The sequence below is a fragment of the Ptychodera flava genome, chromosome 9, assembly GCF_041260155.1.
Source record: "Ptychodera flava strain L36383 chromosome 9, AS_Pfla_20210202, whole genome shotgun sequence".
In the NCBI taxonomy this organism is placed as follows: Eukaryota; Metazoa; Hemichordata; class Enteropneusta; family Ptychoderidae; genus Ptychodera; species Ptychodera flava.
The window spans coordinates 35,315,289-35,336,887 of NC_091936.1; the positions used below are offsets into that span (position 1 = coordinate 35,315,289).

General features: G+C 37.9%; 2 protein-coding genes across 5 annotated transcripts in view; both read right to left on the reverse strand.

Moving 5' to 3' along the window:
• Positions 1-21,599, reverse strand: part of LOC139140835 (CMP-N-acetylneuraminate-beta-1,4-galactoside alpha-2,3-sialyltransferase-like) — a 145,618-nt gene that overhangs the window by 96,798 nt on the left and 27,221 nt on the right. The window lies entirely within an intron of this gene.
• On the reverse strand, positions 1,813-12,480 carry LOC139140836 (CMP-N-acetylneuraminate-beta-1,4-galactoside alpha-2,3-sialyltransferase-like). Its single transcript, XM_070710286.1, has 7 exons — positions 12,361-12,480; positions 7,853-7,956; positions 7,625-7,685; positions 6,295-6,399; positions 5,017-5,194; positions 4,063-4,188; positions 1,813-3,779 (listed from the first exon to the last, which is right to left on the reverse strand). Exons 1-7 carry the CDS (start codon positions 12,477-12,479, stop codon positions 3,504-3,506), a joined length of 969 nt encoding a protein of 322 aa, XP_070566387.1. The 5' UTR covers position 12,480; the 3' UTR covers positions 1,813-3,503.

Consider the following 21,599-nt stretch of genomic DNA (forward strand, 5'->3'; position numbering starts at 1 on the left):
TTAGGAAGGGTCACTTTTTTCTTGCACACACTTTCTAAGGGTCACTATTATTCGCGCAGAGCCGTTTTAGAAACACTGGTTCTCCCTTCTGGGAATTTCTGTCCAGTCCCTTATTTCGCTATCGCCATTTCGTCGTTTCGGGATTACGACAATTATAATTAGCCTTAACACAGAGTTATGTTTGGTTAATATTCATTACACATCTTTGAATATTAATTTTAACTTTAGTAACCTAATTTTATGAATTTCCATCAATCCATTAAGTTACTTTAATAGATAAGTCATTAGCCATATTCCTACGGTAATCGTACTCTGTTCCAAAACTGCACATTTGAGGTTGTGAAACATATTTCTTGACGCTTTATATGAATTATTATGTGTTCAGAAGAAATATGCAAATGTTGACACAATGAAACCATGGTAAAATCCACCATTTGTGACGTTTCGCTTGCACTAAAGAAGTGCTGTGTCAATATATAGTTTAAATGATCATAGCAGAACATAATCATACTAGACAGTAGTACATTTTATTACACCTCACCTATAGAACTGATCTCGTAATTGGCTAAAAGTCCGCCACATCACATTCCAAAAAAGCGATATAACATGGTTCGATTTGCTACGCTCTCGACTCTTGCCCGCTACGGGCTAGCCTTGGAGCACAAGTTCGAAGCGCGCACGTGCATTGTAGTGCACAGGCGCCGTGCACGAGATATAAAATGCATCATTCAAAAACTTACTCGTCATTTCATCCTGTCGTTCGGTGCGGTAAAAAATACTGGATTTTGTGATGATTTCAAATGTTCGGTGTAATAAAATGAATAACACATGAAGATCGGGCAATATCAAGATTTTGGCATGCCCTCGGGTTGGTGATCCTTGCCGAAATGTTGATCATGCCCGAGCGGCATGATACCCTCGCCTGCGGCATAATTATTTATTACACCTCACGTATTTTTCAGGTACTGTGATTGGCTGAGCCTCACTCACGTGATATAGAACAAAAAGTGATAGAACATGGCTTAGGTGATATAGCCCTGTCGCGTGCAGTGATATAGCCCGCTACCACGTTCTGGAATACCGCGCGTCCTTTCTGCGCGTACCACATCATCGCGTACATTTGCTTGGTATTTTCTGTAAAGCAATGGCTTTTGAAAAGGTACAAGAAATTAGCTCGACCTGAACTACACGACGCCGTTTAGTCAGTGTTTAGTACATTAAACGAGAAAAGCTTGAACAACACTGTCTTCGTTTTTAGACGTTAATTCAACTTCATGTAGAATTACGATCGAGCAACAAATATAACATTTCACTATTGCGAGTCTCGATCGACACTTGACTGCATTCTGAGCAAAGTTTCGAAAACAAGTGTTTGTTCGGTGTAATAAAATTAATGACACACGCTAGCGCGGGCAAGATCACGATTTGTTGCCTGCCCTCGGGCTGGTGCTCATGACGGTAATATTGATGATACCCTCGCCTTCGGCTCGGGCATCATCAATATTACCGTCATGAGCACCATCCCTTGGGCGGGCAACAAATCGTGATCTTGCCCTTGCTGGCGTGTGTTATTATTTAAATATATTATATTATAGGCATGTAAATTTTGGTCCGGATCATCTTCCCTTGGGCAGGCCACAAATCGTAATATTTCTCCACTGTCATGAGATATTATGTAATTATGACATTATAGAATGATCGCACGACAAACAATTAACTTGCACGGAAAATTGTCTGTCTCAAATTATACGGTAGGACGTAAAAAGAAGAAAAAAATAGAAGACGAGTGAATTGTTTAATAAATTTCTCAACCTCTGTAAACTACCCCGAGACGTAATTGTGAAATATAGGTGATTTTAAAAATATATTTACTACATAGGTTGGCGGGAAGAGTCATTAGCTCACGTGTTAACACATATGAGCTAATGTCGCAGCGATGTCTGTTTGTCTGTGTTTCTGTCTGTCTGTCGTCCTGTCTCAAGAAAGGCTTATCGGATCGAAATTAAATCTGGTACATAGATTTAGTCTGCAAACTATGTATATTTTAAGCTCATTTGCATAATTAATGACTGTAGTTAAAAATATATACATTAACAACGGATGCATACAATGTGTTGAAAATTGCTGCAAATGTTGATCACACTAGGAACCGCGAAAGACACTGGGGATGACATTCAATAAATACATGTAAGTCAATTGCTAATTTGCATATCTAATGCATTTTCGTACTTTGGGACATATATCTGAATTGACTTGACCAAAGTTTACGACACTTGCTATGTACAATGAAGATACTGTGATATAACAATTTAAAAGTTGTTCAACATTTTGAGATTGGCAAATTACATGTACTAATTTGTATATTTAACGAACTTTCCAAATAAGGGATATATATCTGAATTGGCTTCAGCTAAATTGATGAAACTTGCTATCTACATTGATGACACTAATATGTAGAATTTTTTTTGAATTTTTGAAAGTCATTTAGCATTTTTACTACAGCTAATTATAATTTTAGCTTTTATCTAGCTATTTAGCTATTTGCATATTTTATGAACTTTTGCTAATTAGAAATATATATCTTGATTGACTTTATCAAAAGTGACGAAACTTGCTATGCACATGTTGGCATTCATGAACGTTGTATCAGCATGTTTGGATAAACTAATAACTCAGTAGTTGCATATATGATGAACCTTCATAATTAGCGATAAATATGTGAGTAGACTTGATCAAAGTTGAAAAACATGCTATGTTCACTGAAAATACTATGATAAAATATTACTGAAACTCGCTTAGCATTTTTACATTAGCTAGTAACTGATTTGCATTTTGAACTAACTTTCCAAATTAGGGACATTAGACTTGAAGGACACTACAAAAGTTTATGAAATTTATTATGAATAGTGGTGAGATAATGGTATTGTAGAAGTGATTTATATTGCAGCTAATTAGTAATCAACATATCCAATAACTTTCACGATTTGGCTTGTAAAGCTTGGAAGACTTGGCCAAAGGTAGTTACATTCGCTGTGCAAAGTAGTGATACAATGACAGCAGTCAAAGAAGTTCCGTATGTTTATTTCAGCTAATCACATATTTGTATACTTATTATAATGACCTTGGAATTATCTGTTGGAAATATTGTTCGTGACGTCGACCATAGCAGTTGCAATGAAGTCACAGACTTGTGGTAAAAATTACTGACAACTGTAATATATACTGATACACACCTGAGCATTTTCAGTCCATATGTGGTTTTCCCACTATGTTAACCTATATTGTGAAATTTCGAGCCTGAGAATATCATCTTCATATCAAAGTTGTGCATGGTTTTGCTGTCAGTCCGGCAGCTGTTCTGTGAAAGCACCTTAAATTTATTTAAAAATGGATAATCTCAGAGAGATGATGTTCATTCCAAAAGATAACTCGAACAGTGAACATCATACAAAGGTGTTAAAAGGCACAATTTATTTGGTTGACAAAACAAACTACATTCGTGGCTACGTCTTTGTACAGTTAAAAGAAGGCCCCCAAAGTTCGGCTTGTTTGGCATAGAGCCCAGTCAGGTCACGTTCAATTATGCCACAGTGTAGCATTTGTAGAATGTGTTGCTTTTCGTCACTCCAGGAGTGTACGCGCTTTCCCGGTGTCCCCTTGTCAGTGCCTTTGAAATAATGGACCGGCAGATTTACATCAAACCCATAACCCGTAATGTCCACGTGATCACAGTAGTGTAAGGCCATTACCAAGGCAACGTATCCACATGACGGTCTCCTCTGCATGAAAGAACACAAGGATATTGCCGTAATGTGTAGTGTGTATGTGTGAACATACATACATACATACATACATACATACATACATACATACATACATACATACATACATACATACATACATACATACATACATACATACATACATACATACATACATACATACATACATACATACATACATACATATATGACAATTTTGTCCAAACAGTGACGATCACAGTATAGTGTAAATAATCACACTTTGTGTATACCTGTACTCTGAAATACCTTTACCAATTACCTTATCGGAAGTAAACTGTTCACGGGCCTCGTAATGGAGTCCGGGATTTATTATACGGATATGTCTTGCCGGTGTTTTCATAACGGCCGGAACTGACTTCCAATATTTGAACTTCAGTGGGTTTTCCTGAAGAATCATTGAACAGTGAAAGGCTAGTGAGTTCACAACAGAACATTTTGTGACTTCGTTTCACACACAGGCGTGCGTGGTCTGGGTAGACTGCTCGATCGATCGATCGTCTGCTCGATCTATGGATAGCGTAGTCGTTGCTCTGCAGTCCAAGTTGAGGTACAGGACAGAGCAACGAGTAAGCGATCGAAAGAGACGATCGATCGATCAGGCAGAATACCCGGCTCACGATCGCCCGTAGTTCCACAGTATCTTGTCATACGTTGATAAAGCATCATTATAAGTACTTACTTTTTCTGTACTTCAACTGTTCTTGAAGAAGATTTACATGTAATCAGCAGAGTTTAGCAGTTTTGAACTTTGACGATTTTAACATTCTCTGAAACCGAAGCTCGATCTATTTCCAGTCAAAGGTGATACAAACGGTCGCCTCAAAGCGACCAGCGATTTACCACGATGAGTTTTAAAAGCATGGATCTTTTCGAAAACCATGCCTGCTGTCTGATCTTCTAAATCTGGATGTGAGAGTGTCACCAATGACAACATAATCTCCTCCTTTTATCGACTGTACGATATCTTCTGATCTAATTTTCACATTTCATCTCGAAATCCAGAGTAGCTAGCGATCTTGTTGGCAGTAATAACTTTGAAATCTTTGAAATTTTTGAATCTTTGAAATCTTTGATGCATTTCATTATTTGTAATTTCAGATGTACGTCTTTACTTGCCTTGAATAATAAGATCGCTGGATTTGATTTGATGTCATATTATTAAGCACAGGTCCACTGAGACAGAGTATCAAAGAGCCAATCACATGCCATATACCTTTTTAAGCACTGCTTCCAGCCACTTGATATCGTTTGGTTTGTACACTAGGAATCCAATATCGGTATCACTCTCATGCTGAGCAATCTTAGCATCGGCGCTCTCGGGATAAATTAATCTGAAAGTAGTTTTCTTCCCAACATCCGTTTCGTATTCTGCCAATGGTGCGTCGTTCATCCTAAACGGCCATGAAGTATGACAAATACACACATTTTTGATCTTATGGGCTGCTTCTGTATCAGTAAAGGTCTGGCAACTGTAAGTTAGCTGTCATTGTAGACGGGAATGCCATAATTCTGAAGTTATATGCATTGCAGTTTAAACATTGCAAACGAATAATTTCATTACATTCTCTATAGTAAACACCTATTGCCTGGTCATGAGGGCTATAGCGCCCGTCTATTACCCCGAGGGGCCGTGTTTTACCAGAAACATATCGCTATTCCGGCCGTAGGCCGAGGGGTATAGCGATGTGTTTCTGATAACACACGGCCTCGAGAGGTAATAGACGGGCGCTATAGCCCGAATAAAGACCAGGCTATAGGTGTTTTATAACACACCACATGCTCATGTTTTATTGTTACAGTTTTTAATGTGTTTTGATATTTTGCACCGCAACAATCCATTGTGACAAGTTTGCTGGGCGATGTTTCCACAGCGGTTTCAGTTGTACGTGGTACCACTTTCTTTCAAAAAATATTCTAAGCATACCTACCGACATCCTAAGTTGCAATTTAATCTTTTCCTTCTATGAGCTGTTCAAGTTCCTACGCTGTTGGAATGTTGGAAAATGTTGGAAAATTTGTTTTAGAGAATGTGTCGTCAGCTATCCCGGACGCACATCACGTTCTAGTAACCTGCCATTGTTGCAAAGCTGCAGACGACACTACGGTCACGTGACCAGACACTTCTCGAAATTTGGTCAAAATTATTTCCCAAGGGAAATGCCTTTTCAAAAATACCCTCTGACGTCACTTTTGTCGATCCGGTGGGGACAAAACGTATCTATTTTCTCGTCACGTGACGTATTCTGGCGAATCGCGAAACGGAATGAGCATATGGCGTGTTATAAATGTGAATATTGGAACTAGCCAGTATCTTGTGACGACCACGAAACAAACGGAAATATTGAAATATTTCAAATGCAGCTAGAGGGATGATGATTTCCCTGGCCAGTGCTGTTATTACCGTTTAACTTCGTCGACAACACGAAGAACTGACAAAGCCGCACTAGAGAAACCTGGGTACAACGAATTCTAAACTGGAAGGAAAGCATACCTGATAACAACATCGTAGTTATCGATCTGGTTTCCTAGACTTTTACCGAGGATTACACCGCCACTGCCAACCAATATGCAACGCCGACAAACTTTGCCTCTTTCCCTGTGAAATGAATATAGAACAACTACCGGAAGTGCTATTAATATCCTCCACCCCTTTTGCCATCCTAAGGGTTGTTCCGTTTGATATCCTTGGGATGAAATCTGGAAGATTTTTTTGGGGAAAGATTTCCAAGAGGTTGCCATTGAAAAAATCAAGTCAAGGATAGAGGGAATTCAACACGTTGATTTTAGTAGGCCTAGTAGGGCTGTGAAACAAACTTAAGTAGTGAGCGAGAGTGTACCACTATGCTGAGTCGAAACCTGCAAGCTGTTTCTCTAAATGAGCGGAAGAGTTCTGGTACCAGATTGCGGTCAATTTTTCTAACACATGTGTAATATACTGTAAAACATGCCTTTTTAGCTGTAGCATGCCTTTCTAGCCCATTTAGCTAGAGTCAAGGCTCGCTAATTGAAGATGCAGCCAATTCAAACATTTCCCAACATAAAAAATGGTAAAATGTCTTGTTAGCTAAATAAAGACTTCTCTATTTCAAATCAAATTCCCATTAAGCTGGCGAAGCATGCATCACATTCATATTGTTTTAGAGTATGACATATCCCATTCGCTCCCGAAGCTAGCTTGAACGCGTGACCGGTAAACATCGACATTCAACTTGAATCGAAGTTTCAAATACTTGCTTGTATATACTTTGCCGAAGAACACTGCGCAGTCGGTTTGGTTAGAAAAACAGCTACTCTGATATATCTAAGGATAGTGGAAATTCAAAATGGCAGACATTCTGCGTGTTTAGTGAAAGACAAAACTTTTGCACCAACCTTCCTCAATGAAACTTTCATTCTCTTACCAAGTGCTTAGTCACCATGCAAAGTTTGGTACTAGAGAAATAAATTACCTGAAATTTACCGACAAGTGACATTCAAAATGACCGCCATCTCAAGAGCTTTAAAATGAGCCCCTTCAAGTGGTAGATCAGAGAAGAATTGTAAAAACTCGAAAGTCCAAATATTTGTCCCTGAGGCGCCAACATTACAATTTTCGAGTCGCAGAAAAAGTACGGCCACCTAACCCGGAGATCGACGAAGAATTTTATGCGTTTAAACTCAGAGACTCTTAAGGCATCCTGACTACGTTTATTTGGTATAGCCTCCGTAGCCAGGGTATAGTCTGAAATGTGACGTTTTGCTGTCTTTTAAACCAGGGTTTAGTTGTCATGCGTGGTACCATGCTATTTGACTGGCAGGTTTCTAGTTGTTTGTCTACTCACCCAAACCGGTCTCGTTTCCCAGCGGCCGGCAACATTTTCAGTACACTGTCTATGATATCGCCTAATCCAACGGAAAAGTATAAATTATTTAATTAGTTGTAATGTGGATGAAAAAACCAAATTTTCAAAGATAAACTTTACAAGGTTTGTCATGCACATGGACAGTAACCGCCCGTTAATGATTTCAATACATTGTAGCTTGTGCCATTTTATAGTATTTGGTCTTACCAGTACCAGCTATTCCGAACGGATACCTTGTCTTTTCCATTCTTTCGAAGTCTTTCCATTTCTGGTATCCCGGTTCCAGGAAAAGGTGAGCATTTTTGTCAAATCTAGAATAGCGGGAGAGAAGTTTCCAGTTAAACACACATTTGAAAGACATTTTACTTCTATTACTCAAAATCATTCGAACAAAAGTCAATTGCTTTGTGGTCCCAAACAGCGTATTTTGTTCAAAATAACTTCTTTGGAAATATTCATTTAATTTTAGTTAATTTGTTAACCCATGATTAAAATCTTGGTCGTTTTCAAGCTGTCGTCAGTTGTGTGGTAAAGAAGTGTTAATTAATGCAAATGTTGCAAATCACCCGATTTCCTGGTTTTTCTTTTCTCCAAATGTCAAGATTTCCAAAGAATTTAACTCCACTCTGGCTGGGTCAAATTTTTTTGAAATTTTCACACTATGTTCTTTAAATGCTTAAATGCTATGACTATTTTATTTGGCAAGAAAATTCTTACATATTGAATAAGAGGCACTTAAATTTTGCTAACCATTTTTACCCACTTTTTAATTTGAGTGTCATTCTTTCAAACCATGCCATTTTAAAATTAGGATAGATAATGCAAAATAAAATAGTCGTTTTTTACGCATCATATTCTTCTTTCAAGTGAAACATTATATTTCAGATAATAGTGTCAAGTTTTTGACTTAAATTAATTTTTATCATTAATACCATACTGAAATTGGACCCTCTGCGTTTTGAAAACAGATAGTATTAGAGGGTTTCCTTTCATCTGAGGTGAGAATTAATGCCTTGGAAAAAAAGTGTGTTGGCAACATGCAGCTCCACCTTAAATTAAATCCGTTTGAGACGACATAAATTAAACTGACTGCTCAGTCATTGCTTGAGTTGAACTGAAATGATAAACAAATGTCTCTGCTTTATCTTTTAATTTGAGCAAAAGGACCTTAAAAGTTTAAACCCAGAGTGTATGTGAATATTCCTTGTTTTAATATGAACAGTCTGAAACTGACTTGTCATGTAACTGGTACGCTGGCTGTATGAGAAGACCAATGTTGGATCGGTTTGTTCTCTCACTCTGTATTGTCGCGCAAGCGAAAGACACTTTCGTTTGACGAATGCTCATTGGTCAGTTGCTGCCCCCCCTTCCCACCGGCGCGCTCGAGCCGCGCCTCACGAATGGGCGGTCACGTAATGTAAAATCGGAACTATAGCGCAGGTAGACGACAAACTTCAAAGTGAGTTGGCTTGTGCATTCCCCATTGATGACACATACATATGAGGATTGACCAAAGCATAACGCTATGTGGTTATTTTGACTAATTCATCACAAAATTACTACTACCAAATGCTGTTAGAGCAGTAAGAAGAAAATTTTCATCATTATGATGTTTCGTATAACATTACATGTGAGTGGATGCGGACCATGGAGGAGGATGACATAATCAAAGAAAATTTCTGATGACAATTGTGTATTCATTTTATCCGTATTTCTTTAAATAAGAGGCTCAGAAAGACACTGAACGTCTAACACTGCAAATAAAACACTGAAAATATATCACATTCTAGAAACAGATCCTGGCATTTTAATACAGAAAGAAAAGCTTATACACGAGGAAAAATTAAAAACATAGAATTCTCTCTCTCTCTCTCTCTCTCTCTCTCTCTCTCTCTCTTATTACTTGCTTTCTCGGTGTAATAATGGGTAATAATGATTCTAAAAGAATTATAAAAGGATACGCAGATATCCTTCATATGTTTCTTGGTAGAAACATGCCACAAAAGGAAGCAGTATAAGCTTATCCAGGAACATAGGATATGGAAAAAAATAATTATCATTTATATTATAATCTAATTAATATATTTCATAAATTTCATTACATATTTTCATTATAATGGAACAGCTGTGAGGTTCAAAGTGAGTACTTCAGCTGAAATTAGAATAATCTCCTTTGCCGTATAACCGTCGCCTACAATATGTGATACACTCCGTAATGAAAAAATACTCTCTTCAAGTTTCATACTTGGATAACATACAGGTCTTGATAAGAATACCTTGAACAACTACAGCCCAACTTCTAATTTAACGTCAATTTCTAAGCTCATTGGAAAGGCAGCTTTACTCAAACTTAATTCATACTTATATAGTAACAATCTGTATGCCAAATGTTAGTCGGCCTACAGACAGGGACATAATACAGAAACTGCATTGGTACAGGTGCAGAATGATGTACTACGTGCACTTCGGCAGCTTTTGACACAATGATGATATCTTAATACACAGGCTCCGTTGTAGGTTTAAAATTGATGGCACTGTTTTACAGTGGATTACTTCATACTTGAGAGGTAGGACAATGAGGGTTTGTGTTGGATCAGTGGCGTCAAGGGCTCAGTTATTGGATTGTGCGGTGCCCCAGGGCTCTGTCCTTGTTCTTTTCAGTCTATACACGACACCCCTTCAGGACATTATTACAAGACATGGTTTAGAAACAATGTTCTACGCTGATGACTCCCAGCTTTATATTACTTGTTCTCATGCTTCTGTCCCTATTTCACAAATTGCAAAATTGCATCGAGGAGATACGTCAGTGGATGTGTAACAACATGTTGGCTCTGAATAACGCTAAGACAGACGTTATTAGATTTTCCTCAAAGTTTAGCAATCGGGGACGACCACGAACTTGTAATATACAGGTTGGTGAAATCAGCATCAATTCCTCTCCTGTAGTTCGTAACCTTGGTGTAATTCTAGATGCATCAGCATCCATGTCAGCCCATGTTAGCAATATTTGTACATCCGCTGCATTTGCTCTATGGAAAATTGGTAAAATACGCAAACTTCTCGATAGTAGCTCCACTGAAAAATTAGTTCATGCTTTCATAACATCCAGGCTTGATTATTGTAACAGTTTACTTTTTGGCTTACCAAATTATCAACTCAAGAAATTACGTTTGGTTCAAAATTCTGCTACACGTTTGGTAACACTGACAAAGAAAGCAGATCATATTCACACTGTTCTGTATAGTTTACACAAGCTAATTGAGTTTAAACTTTTATGTTTAACTTACAAAGTTTTACATGACATTGCTCCTCTGTATTTGAAAGAACTTTTAAATATCCGTGTTCCTGGTCGCACCCTTCGGTCGACTGCTGAGGGTGCACTAAGTTTGCATTAGCCTATCGGTAAAACCACTTTTTATGGCTATAGATCATTTGCTATTTCAGCTCCACGGTTGTGGAATAAACTTCCATCTGAGTTCCGCTGTTTTAACGACTACGATGTTTTTAAATCTCGTGTTAAAACTTACCTTTTTAAAGATTGTTTTTACTAGTATTTTAAGCTGTAACTTTTTTTTAACTTTTTTTAACTTTCGCTCGGTATGTTCTTGAGGTGTTGTTTTTACATGGAAGGCGTTTTTTAAGAAATAGATATTATTATTATTATTATTATTATTATTATTATTATTATTATTATTATTATTATTATTATTATTATTATTATTATTAGATCAGCGTTTTGTTGTTAAAATTGTGCCGTATATGCACAATCAACAATAAATTCTGTGCATATTAATATGTTTCCACAAGTACAATAAGTGCATAAGATAATATGGCAATGTTACGAACAGTCTGTTGAAGACGAAACAAAACCTCCTATAGGCATAATCTGTTCGCTCGAACGATTTTTCGTGTCCGACACGTAAGGGCAAGTTACAGAAAGGTTGCTTTGGCTTGTTCATATGGACTATACGGAATCATTATGTGGCATTCAATACCATGCTGTGTGCGTTAACCATTTGAGACACACTTTTATTGGTCATAAAGGCAACTGACCAGAAATACCGTATATTTCAAGCCTGTAACAATATGTACATCTGGGCTAATTTGGGTTATTTAAACAGTGTTTAACCGGATTTGCTAAATTTTCAGTACGCGAGCTCTTGACCACCGGGGCCAAAGATTAACGATTTTAAGATTAGTTGGTCGACCTGACAAAATGTAAGCGTTTCATTGGCACTTGTACATATGACGAGAGAAATTAACCCCGGTAAAAATATTTGAATGTAACTGGGTGTCGCCAGCGAACGCGTCCGCCGTTGTTCTTTTATATATTGCACACTTTGTCCATGTTCCCAGGCAAGTCGTCTCTCGCTCACAAAAATTTCGGACACAAAATTGGATTTTCTTTGATTTTTTTTGTATTACAATGGAAATAAAGGGCTCCATGCTTACTATTAACATTTATAAATGGACTCGAACGAGAGGAACTTAAATTTAACGTGCTTGGTTCTGCCTCTCTCTCGTTTATTGTTTTGCAACCAGGGAAATAAATAGGACAGTAAAGAACGTTTCATTCCGAGACTTGGTACTTACGTCAAAGGCAAGTATCTCCCCAAAGAGGGACCTCTGTAAGTGACAATTTTGATGCAATTTCTCAACATCAACACAACTGTGATTTTACTTATTACACAGTATTTAATATTTTCACTTACTTGGGTACTAGTCGTAATATCCTGTCCTGCACATATCCCCGCTGACATGTCACATTGACGTCAGAAGTCGAAGTTTTAACCGTGGAAGCTTCCTTGTGTCGGGACGTCGAGGTATTCATGGCTACTCTACAAAAGAAACATAATAAATATGTATTGGCTCATAGACCCTTTTGGAGGCTCTGTGATTGGCTCATCTCATCGAGGTCTCACTTCATGCCTCCGTAATTATGTTCCACCATGGTAAATCTTTTTGTGGAGGGACCGTGAAAAAATGTCTAACAAATGTTTTTTCTCGACTAAAAAGTTAAGATGTTCAGAACATAAAAATAACCTACTCATAATGTATATAGTGTGATAATTTACAAAGAATTCAGTCCTATGTAACAACTGATATTCACGAAAGGTAACAAGAGGCCTTGTTTCCTTCATTCAATGACCGATGTTATTCTCTAACGTAAAGCGTGTATGACGGCAGAGAACGTACATACAAACGTAATTGGCTTTGTTTTAAAGAATTGGCATTAACACAAACTGCAACTGAACGACAATGAGACTAAAAATTAACAGGGTAATATTTCAGTAGTTCACCTTAACCAATTGATGCACAGTGGAAAGAGAACCTGCTTGAAATATTTAAATAATAACACATGAGAGCGAGGGCAATATCACGATTTATTGCCTGCCCAAGGGATGGTGGTCATGATCGAAATACTGATGATGCCCTCGCCTACGGCTCGGGCATCATCAGTATTTCGATCATGACCACCAGCCCGAGGGCAGGCAAAAAATCGTGATATTGCCCAAGCTCTCATGTGTTATTATTTTTATTACACCGAACAAGCAAACATGCAAAGAAACAAAAACACAAAGACTTCTTCGAGTACAGTTCGCCTTATGAGTCCGGACCTCAGCGTAAAATGTCAGTGCCGAGTCTAGGGTTGCTGCTAATGTTTGCCGATCTCCTCGGTGGCGTATCCAAATTTGTTGCTAGCATAGTCGCTGAACACAGAAATTGCATTCCTTGTTGCCATTTTTGTTCGTTTGCTGTTTACCTGCATCAAAATTTCGACTAACTGTGCCGGTGACAGCTCTGCATGACGTTTCGCAGCCATAAGTTGCCAACTGCAAAGTACAACAAGCAAACGACAATTTGTTTTGCGCAGAAAGGAAGCGCAGTAAGTAAAATGACGTCATCCATGTAATATCAAATGCAGAGGGCATCATCAAGTTCGCACAGGGCATCATCACATTTGCAGAGGGCATCATCACGTTCTCTTACATGTCACGTGAGTCGTGTTTAACCAATGGCAGTGCACGCTAAATGAGTGAGGTGTAATAATATGAGGTTATCCCTCGATATCACCTCTTGGTGGGGGTCGTTTTGCTGCGAGTGCGGTTGTGGGCCGCATCACACGAGTCGAAGACGAGTGTGATGCGGCCCACAACTGCACGAGCAGCAATACGACCCTACCAAGAGGTGATATCGAGGGATAACCTCTTTATCATATACCTATGCCCACGTTATTGAATGAATAAATCTCGTATATTAAAATATGATACGTTTCACTGTGGTTTTTCTTGATGGACTACATTTGTTTGCGTCATCTTGCTACGGCGGATTGATATAGTAGCGTCTGACGTAATCTATCAGCTGGCTCATTGACAATTATTTTACGGTTGAGCAGAGAAATGCTTGAAGTTGAACTCTGTCATCAAATATGTAGGATATCTACCGAATCCGTACGGTACATGCAAGTGTTGTGTTTAATTGGTATTATTTTCCAGAACGCATTTACCATGAATACATGATATTTTTGAAAGTTGTGCTTTTGAATTTTCCAGTCCTCCGACATGTCCGATAGCACTTTTGCTTGTCGTCTGCGCGTCTGTGCTTATGCACGGACGGAACAGCTGGTCTGTCATCGATCTGTCAGTGCCCGTACGGTGTGATGCTCTGCTCTTTACTTTGTTCAATTGGTAGCACTACTAGCAGGTTAATCCGATATCGACACATGTGTTTTATTTAGTTACCCCGCATTTCCCTATGCTTCAAAACCCTGCCACTTTTGGAGATCGGACATGATAATCGTAGTCAAAGTCAAAATCATGGACGGGCACCATGGTTTTGTTTTGATTAGGGCACCACCATGTAAGTAGTCCGGTATGCAAATCAACAGGCCGTATCAGGCTTTGTTATATAAATCAACAGGTCGTATCACTTTTTCATATGCAAATATTCAATTGAATGAAAGAAAGACGCGCTGATCATTCCTTTCATATGCAAATCAACAAGGCGTATCACTTTATTGACATGCAAATCAACATGATAAATCATGTCACTGAAATCAGTACAGACACAATACAGGGCATAGGTATATGATAATTAAATAATAACACATGAGAGCGAGGGCCAGATAATGATCGAAATATTGATGATGCCCTCGCCTACGGCTCGGGCATCAACAATATTTCGATCATGACCACCATCCCTTGGGCAGGCAATAAATCGTGATCTTGCCCTAGCTCTCATGTGTTATTATTTTTATCACACCGAACAAACTTCTTCGAGTATAGTTCGCCTTTCTGCATGAGTCCGGACCTCAGCGTAAAATGTTGTCAGTGCCGAGTCTAAGGTTGCCGCTGAAAGTTTGCCGATCTCCTCGGTGGCGTATCCAAATTTGTTGCTTGCATAGTCGCTGAACACAGAAATTGCATTCCTTGTTGCTATTTTCGTTCTTTTTCTGTTTACTTGCATCAAAATATCGTCTAACTGTGCCGGTGACAGCTCTGCATGACAATTCGCAGCCATACTTGCCGACTGCAAGTAGGCCTACAAGCGAACGACAATTTGTTACGCGCAGAAAGGTTGCGCAGTAAGTAAACTGACGTCATCCATGTAATATCAAATGCAGAGGGCATCATCAAGTTCGCAGAGCTGAGGGCATCATCACGTTCGCAGAGGGCATCATCCCTTTCTTTACATGTCACGTGAGTCGTGTTTAACCAATGGCAGTGCACGCTGAATGAGTGAGGTGTAATAATATATATTATTGCCTGAATACATTGGTTTATGTGCCCTAGAGCAGGTGACAATTTGCCCCGGCAAATTGTCTCCTGCTGCGAGGGCACATAAACCAATGTATTCAGGCAATAATGTTTTTATCACATGCCTCTTCACAGTTAATGCTATATGGCATTTAGTTATATGCAGGGCATTTTCAAACAACTTTACCATTATCGACCTGCATCAAACAGATTTTAACGAAAATCAAAATAGCAGTGCGCGCATGGATATTTTACTTCTAGTGCTAAGCGTCTACTTTGACGCCGAAAACGTCGAAGGGCTTTACTGGACCGGGTAACCATTGAAACCGGTCAGTACATCGTTCACCGGCCCGCAAACTCTCCAAATTTTCCTATTCAAATCAATACACTGATCTGCACTTACATCGAGGCATGTATTAAAAGGTTCTACATGATTAATGAAATAGAGAACAAGTATTGAAAGTACCTAGCAACATGATGTATTGTAATGAGACTGCCTGCTTTCAAATCGTGCATTGTAATATTCCATCATGCAAATATAAATTTACGATGTACTTTTATATCATTCAATCGCATATTTATTTGGGTACATTTATCTTCATTCCCCCATCTAGCACTCGCTTTGTCTACATGATGATCGACTGTACCAGCCGTGCAGCGTATTTTTGATTTAATTGCCATGGTAAAATTAATATGGTCCACGTCAGGTTTTAACGGAAAACGCCCTGGTTTTAATTTCAAGTGGTGTTTGTATCTATTGTGAATTGATACCTCCATTTCTCGGACGCTATTTCCACAACTTTGCAACACAATCAGAGTGAAAATTTGTCGAATACCAAATACAGGAAGCATCCAGCTGCTCGGACAAGAGACTTTGGCACGCGAAGATAATACGTGATTGAATAACGCTGAGCTGGGAATTTTGGCATGACATCAACCATAATTTTAATAAAATGCGCCCATAAATGTAACATCGCCCATAAATGTAGCAAATATCAACTATAAATGTAATAAAAACACGAACTTCAACCATAATTGTTAGCGCAAATTCGCGCAAATTAAGACCATCTATCTGAACTTAAACAGTGTAACCAAGCACCTAACTCTAGTCAATGAAGATCCCGAATATTCTTAGTAAGTCAAACGAGTGGTCCCCAGGGCGAAGGACAGATGACCCCATTTCTCCACCACCTCAATTGTAATAAGTGATTAAGGAATTCAACGGGTAAAGAGCAGTTGCAAGTACTTGGTATTACTTCTTGGCAGACATGCTTACCAACGCCGTCAACTTAGATGTAGGTTACCTTTATTTGTCGGTTACCTTAATTTTTGTATGCTGAAATGGCTTTTCTCGGGATGGATACTTATGAAAATCAAATGCCACCCCCCCCTTGTATTATTTGCAAAAAAGCACGACTCCCTTTGCTCCACAATATATAACAACTGAACGCTGCCTAAGATGTATTTATTCTTCGTGTAAGATACTTTGAAAAATATGAAGGAATGAGCTGCCACCGCAAAGTGTTTCAAGAGTGAAATTAACAAATACCAGCACCAACCTCCGGGCACCAACCCTCAATCACCCACGGCAATCACTATTGTTTTATTTCTGTCGTGTTTTATTTGTTACAGCATCAATAGACTTTTACACACTTACAGCTCTCATCAATAAAAAAACAAGTACCAAAATAAGAAAAAAAAGGGAGAGAAATGCTTCTTGAAAGCAAAAACAAGCCTGACAAAACAGCAAAGCCTATCAGATAACACAGATGAATAGAATTCGACCGTTACATTGTTAATGACTTACAAAACTGCTGAAATATTTAACATTTTCTTGTAACAGACAAAGAGCAGAATTGCCTAAGAATTTCGTTAAAATCTAGTTTTAAAACGCAAAGGTTGAGACGATACAGAGAAATTGATGCCATCAAGAATATCCGGATAGTAATAAAACTGTTTACGATATTCAATAAGGGCATGAGATTACTTTAATTGTTGTTCGAGTGCTTGCAACTGCTCCAATGTAAATAAAATAAAATAAAATGAAATAAAAAATGAATGCTGAACACACCCAATCCTTTCAGGTGGAATAGTTGTAAAGTGGATGAATGTGGAAACAGTCTGTTGTAACTGTCAATACTTACTCGATATTTTTCGCTTCAACTGTTGCGTTTCGGGCAGGTTGGCTAGTTGTAAGAGCCTCTTTGTAGGTGTATCTGTCACTCTTATTGACGTACATGTACTGTGTGATGACCGACGTCTGAAAGAGCCATGGTGCATTCAGGTACAGACACAGCAGCACCAAAGAAGCGAACAGTACAATCCCGAAGAATGCTCGTTTATTGAACAGCATCATGGGCAGATTCAGTCACAGAGACACTATCGTTCAATAAAGGAGGAATTATTGGCACGATAAAGTCAGTGACTGCGATGCAGCCAGTCGCCGAACAGGTGTTCCCTTGTCGGAGGTTGGTTTTGCGGTAAATCACTGACACCGGAGGTAATGGATAAAAGCTTGCTGTAGTAAGAGACTGTTTCACTATCCAGTGAGGATAAATAGATCTAAACCTATGAAAACAAGACAGGGGCCCTTATTTTTAACACCTGCAACACAAGTGGTATGTGCAGCAGCGCAGAACACACATTTCAACTTGTGACCATAGCACTTGGCTGAGTTTTCACATAACCTATAAAACTTGTACATATCGATTAGGACGAGACAGTCAGGTTTTCCATATAACGTCGAGAAAGAATATAAATAGTGCTCATTTCAAATGTGAAAGGTCATTTTAGTGTGAAATATATCAATCGACAGAAACTGTAGCATGGCTGTTACAGAGGGTTTATAATAGAGAGAAATGTAAAAGACATTAAAAAGGGCGAAAATGAGAAATACTCATCGCACGTACCTTTATACAGGACGCAAGATGACGTAGTATAAAGACCAAAAGTATAACTGGAAGACCAACAGTAGCACTGCCTGCATATACGTGTACAGTACAAGCTTATTGGGGAAGCTGTTGATTTGCAACTTTATTAGATAGAGTAATCTTATTAACGGCAATTTACATGTAAATCATGCGGTATGACAGAGTTCAGAGTAGGGTTGTCATGCGTGTTCACTGCACGTATGTATGTATGTATGTATGTATGTATGTATGTATGTATGTATGTATGTATGTATGTATGTATGTATGTATGTATGTATGTATGTATGTATGTATGTATGTATGTATGTATGTATGTATGTATGTATGTATGTATGTATGTATGTGTGTGTGTGTGTGTGTGTGTGTATGTATGTATGTATGTATGTACGTATGCATGCATGCAAATATATACATTAAAAAAACTTCTCTTTATACTTAAACAAGTCATTAACAATGACACAGTCCCCACTTGTTAATGGGTACTTTAATTACAAGTCCTCTGAGAGGAAAGAGTCCTCTTCATTAATTAAGTCTGTGATTAAAAATACTGTGATACAGATGAGGCTTAATGGCAAAAAATTAGTTCCATGGTGGTGAAAACATAAAACCAATGTAAGCCGCTATACTATTACAAAAGGTCATTAAAGTGAATCAATTAGTACTTAATCGACAGGATGCTGCCAAACATTTTTGCATCCTATCCTAACACGGACAGATTATCACCGGTACCATACTTCATAAAGTTTCATGTAGTACTTTGGACGTTCACCCTAAAAAACAAAAATCCATCAGGTAAATGCAAACTAACAATTAATTCATATATAAAGATGATACCACTAAGTGTCATTGATTTGTATTAAAACACTATGAGATCAAAATCTGTAAAAGAGTTTCATCAAATTTAACGCAGTATTTGTGGATATATCACTCTAATTAGGAAAGTTCATTATATATGCTATTACAAATTAATTAACTTGACACTGCTAAATGTTTTTTTTTATTGTTAAAGCAATGTGAGCTTAACATCTGTACCAAGTTATATGAAATTTGACGCAGTATTTCTTGACATATCAGACTAATTACAAAAATTACTGCTACATGCCGTTAAACAAATTGATGTGCATATGTATGACATAGGTCAACGTCCTTGTGCCAACTTTGAATGATACTGGTGGAAATATGTCTGAGTTATAGCTCTGTATATGAAAACATCGTAACAAAATGGCCACCAGGAAGCCATTATATTGCATTGGACTGTGAAACCAATAGACATGCATATTTATGACATGATAGGTCAATGTCCTTGTACCAACTTTGAAAAAAATAAGTTGATACATATCCAAACTATGGCTCAGGACATGACAAAATTATAACAAAATGGCCACAAGGCAGCCATATTGCATCGGATTATGCAACCAATTGTCAAGCATATTTATGACATATGTCAATGTACTTGTACCAACTTTGAATGAAATCCGATGAAACATGTCTGAGTTATGGCTCCGTACATAAAAATCGTAACAAAATGGCCGCACGGCGGCCATATTGGATCGTATCACAAAACCAATCGATGTGGATATGCATGACATAGGTCAATGTCCTTGTACAAACTTTGAATAGAATCATTTGATATGTGACTGAGTTATGGCTCCGTACATGAAAAAATTATAACAAAATGGCCGCCATGCGGACGGACGGACGGACGAACATGACCAAACCTATAAGTCCCCCGGACGGTGGCCATTGGGACTAATAAGCGTGATTGTGTAAATTAATTTTTTTACCTTAGGCGCCGCGTACTGTATGTATGAACGATACGTATGTACACACACTCAAGCACACGCACATACGTACATACATACATACATATATACACACATACATACATACATACATATATATATATATATATATATATATATATATATATATATATATATATATATATATATGTACGCTCCAATAAGAAGTACGTATACGAACAACTACTCAGAATAATGCTTCGTATCGATGTAATGAGAAGGACAATCAGCATACATAGTGTAACGATTATAATAACAGCACGAAATGCTGCATATCATCTGTTACTTGAGTCACGCTTGGCCATCCGGACGCCAAATTGATCATAAAATTTCCGATCAGCGAGTTCGTCATGTAATCGACATAGCCTATCGCAGTGAGAGAGAGCTGAGTGACCTTTCATTGCACGGTTATGGCGAGACAAGAGTTGTAAAGTTGAAAAAAAAAATTGTGAGTTCCAAATTTTGATGTTTGTATTCTAAAATTTAATGTCCGCGTTCTGGAATTGGATGTTCATAATCATAAAATCATAATTGTATATTACAATTTCATATTTTGTTCTTTCTTTTTATGCTCGTGTTCATAAAACCATGGTTTAATTCTACAATGTCGATGTGTATATGCATAACTTTTATGGTTATGTTCAATACGTACGTGTTTGTGTTTATGAATTTCACTCTTTATATTCAAAGAGCCATTTTTATTTCCGTATTTTCAATATCTTTGTCATAGATTTTATGTTTGTGGTGATAAATTTTATGATTCTGTTCATGAAGCCATTATTACGTGTGTACATTTCATGCCTGTGTTCATGAAAGGTCAATCATTTGTTCACGGAACCAATTAACTTGTTCCAAAAAAATTTTATATCCATTTCTCGCGCAAGCAATTTTTGAAGGGTCATGAAATTTCACACATGCCTTTTGGGGAGGTTCAGCATTTTTGTGCAACTATTTGAAGTCAAGATGTGGCCAATATAGTGCTCGGTCCAAATATATCAAATCATAATACATTGGACTCGATTTGGCAAACTATTAACAATTTCCCCCTACAAAAGAATCTATGTTTGTACTTCTATATATGTTTCTATATATGTTTGGTAATTCATGCTGATGTACTTTACTTGAAGTGAGAGGTAAAAAGGGCATGTGAGTACAAGGAATTTGCTTTTTAGATTCCATCGAAAATGTTGATACACTGTACATGTTAGTCTATGAGAAAGCTATGAACAATACTTTTCCAATATATAAAACTAGCAAGATTTGCTCGTTTATAGACGTTGGATAATTGATATAAATGTACTTGATCAGAACAGGATGGTTACAAGTGCATAAGCTTATGTGTACAAGAAATTTGATTTTGGAAAATGTGGCTCCACTTTACATGGGACGCTATGAGAAAACTATGAACAATTTTTTCCAATATAAAACTTGCAATATCTGTGCATATGCATGTGCATATTTA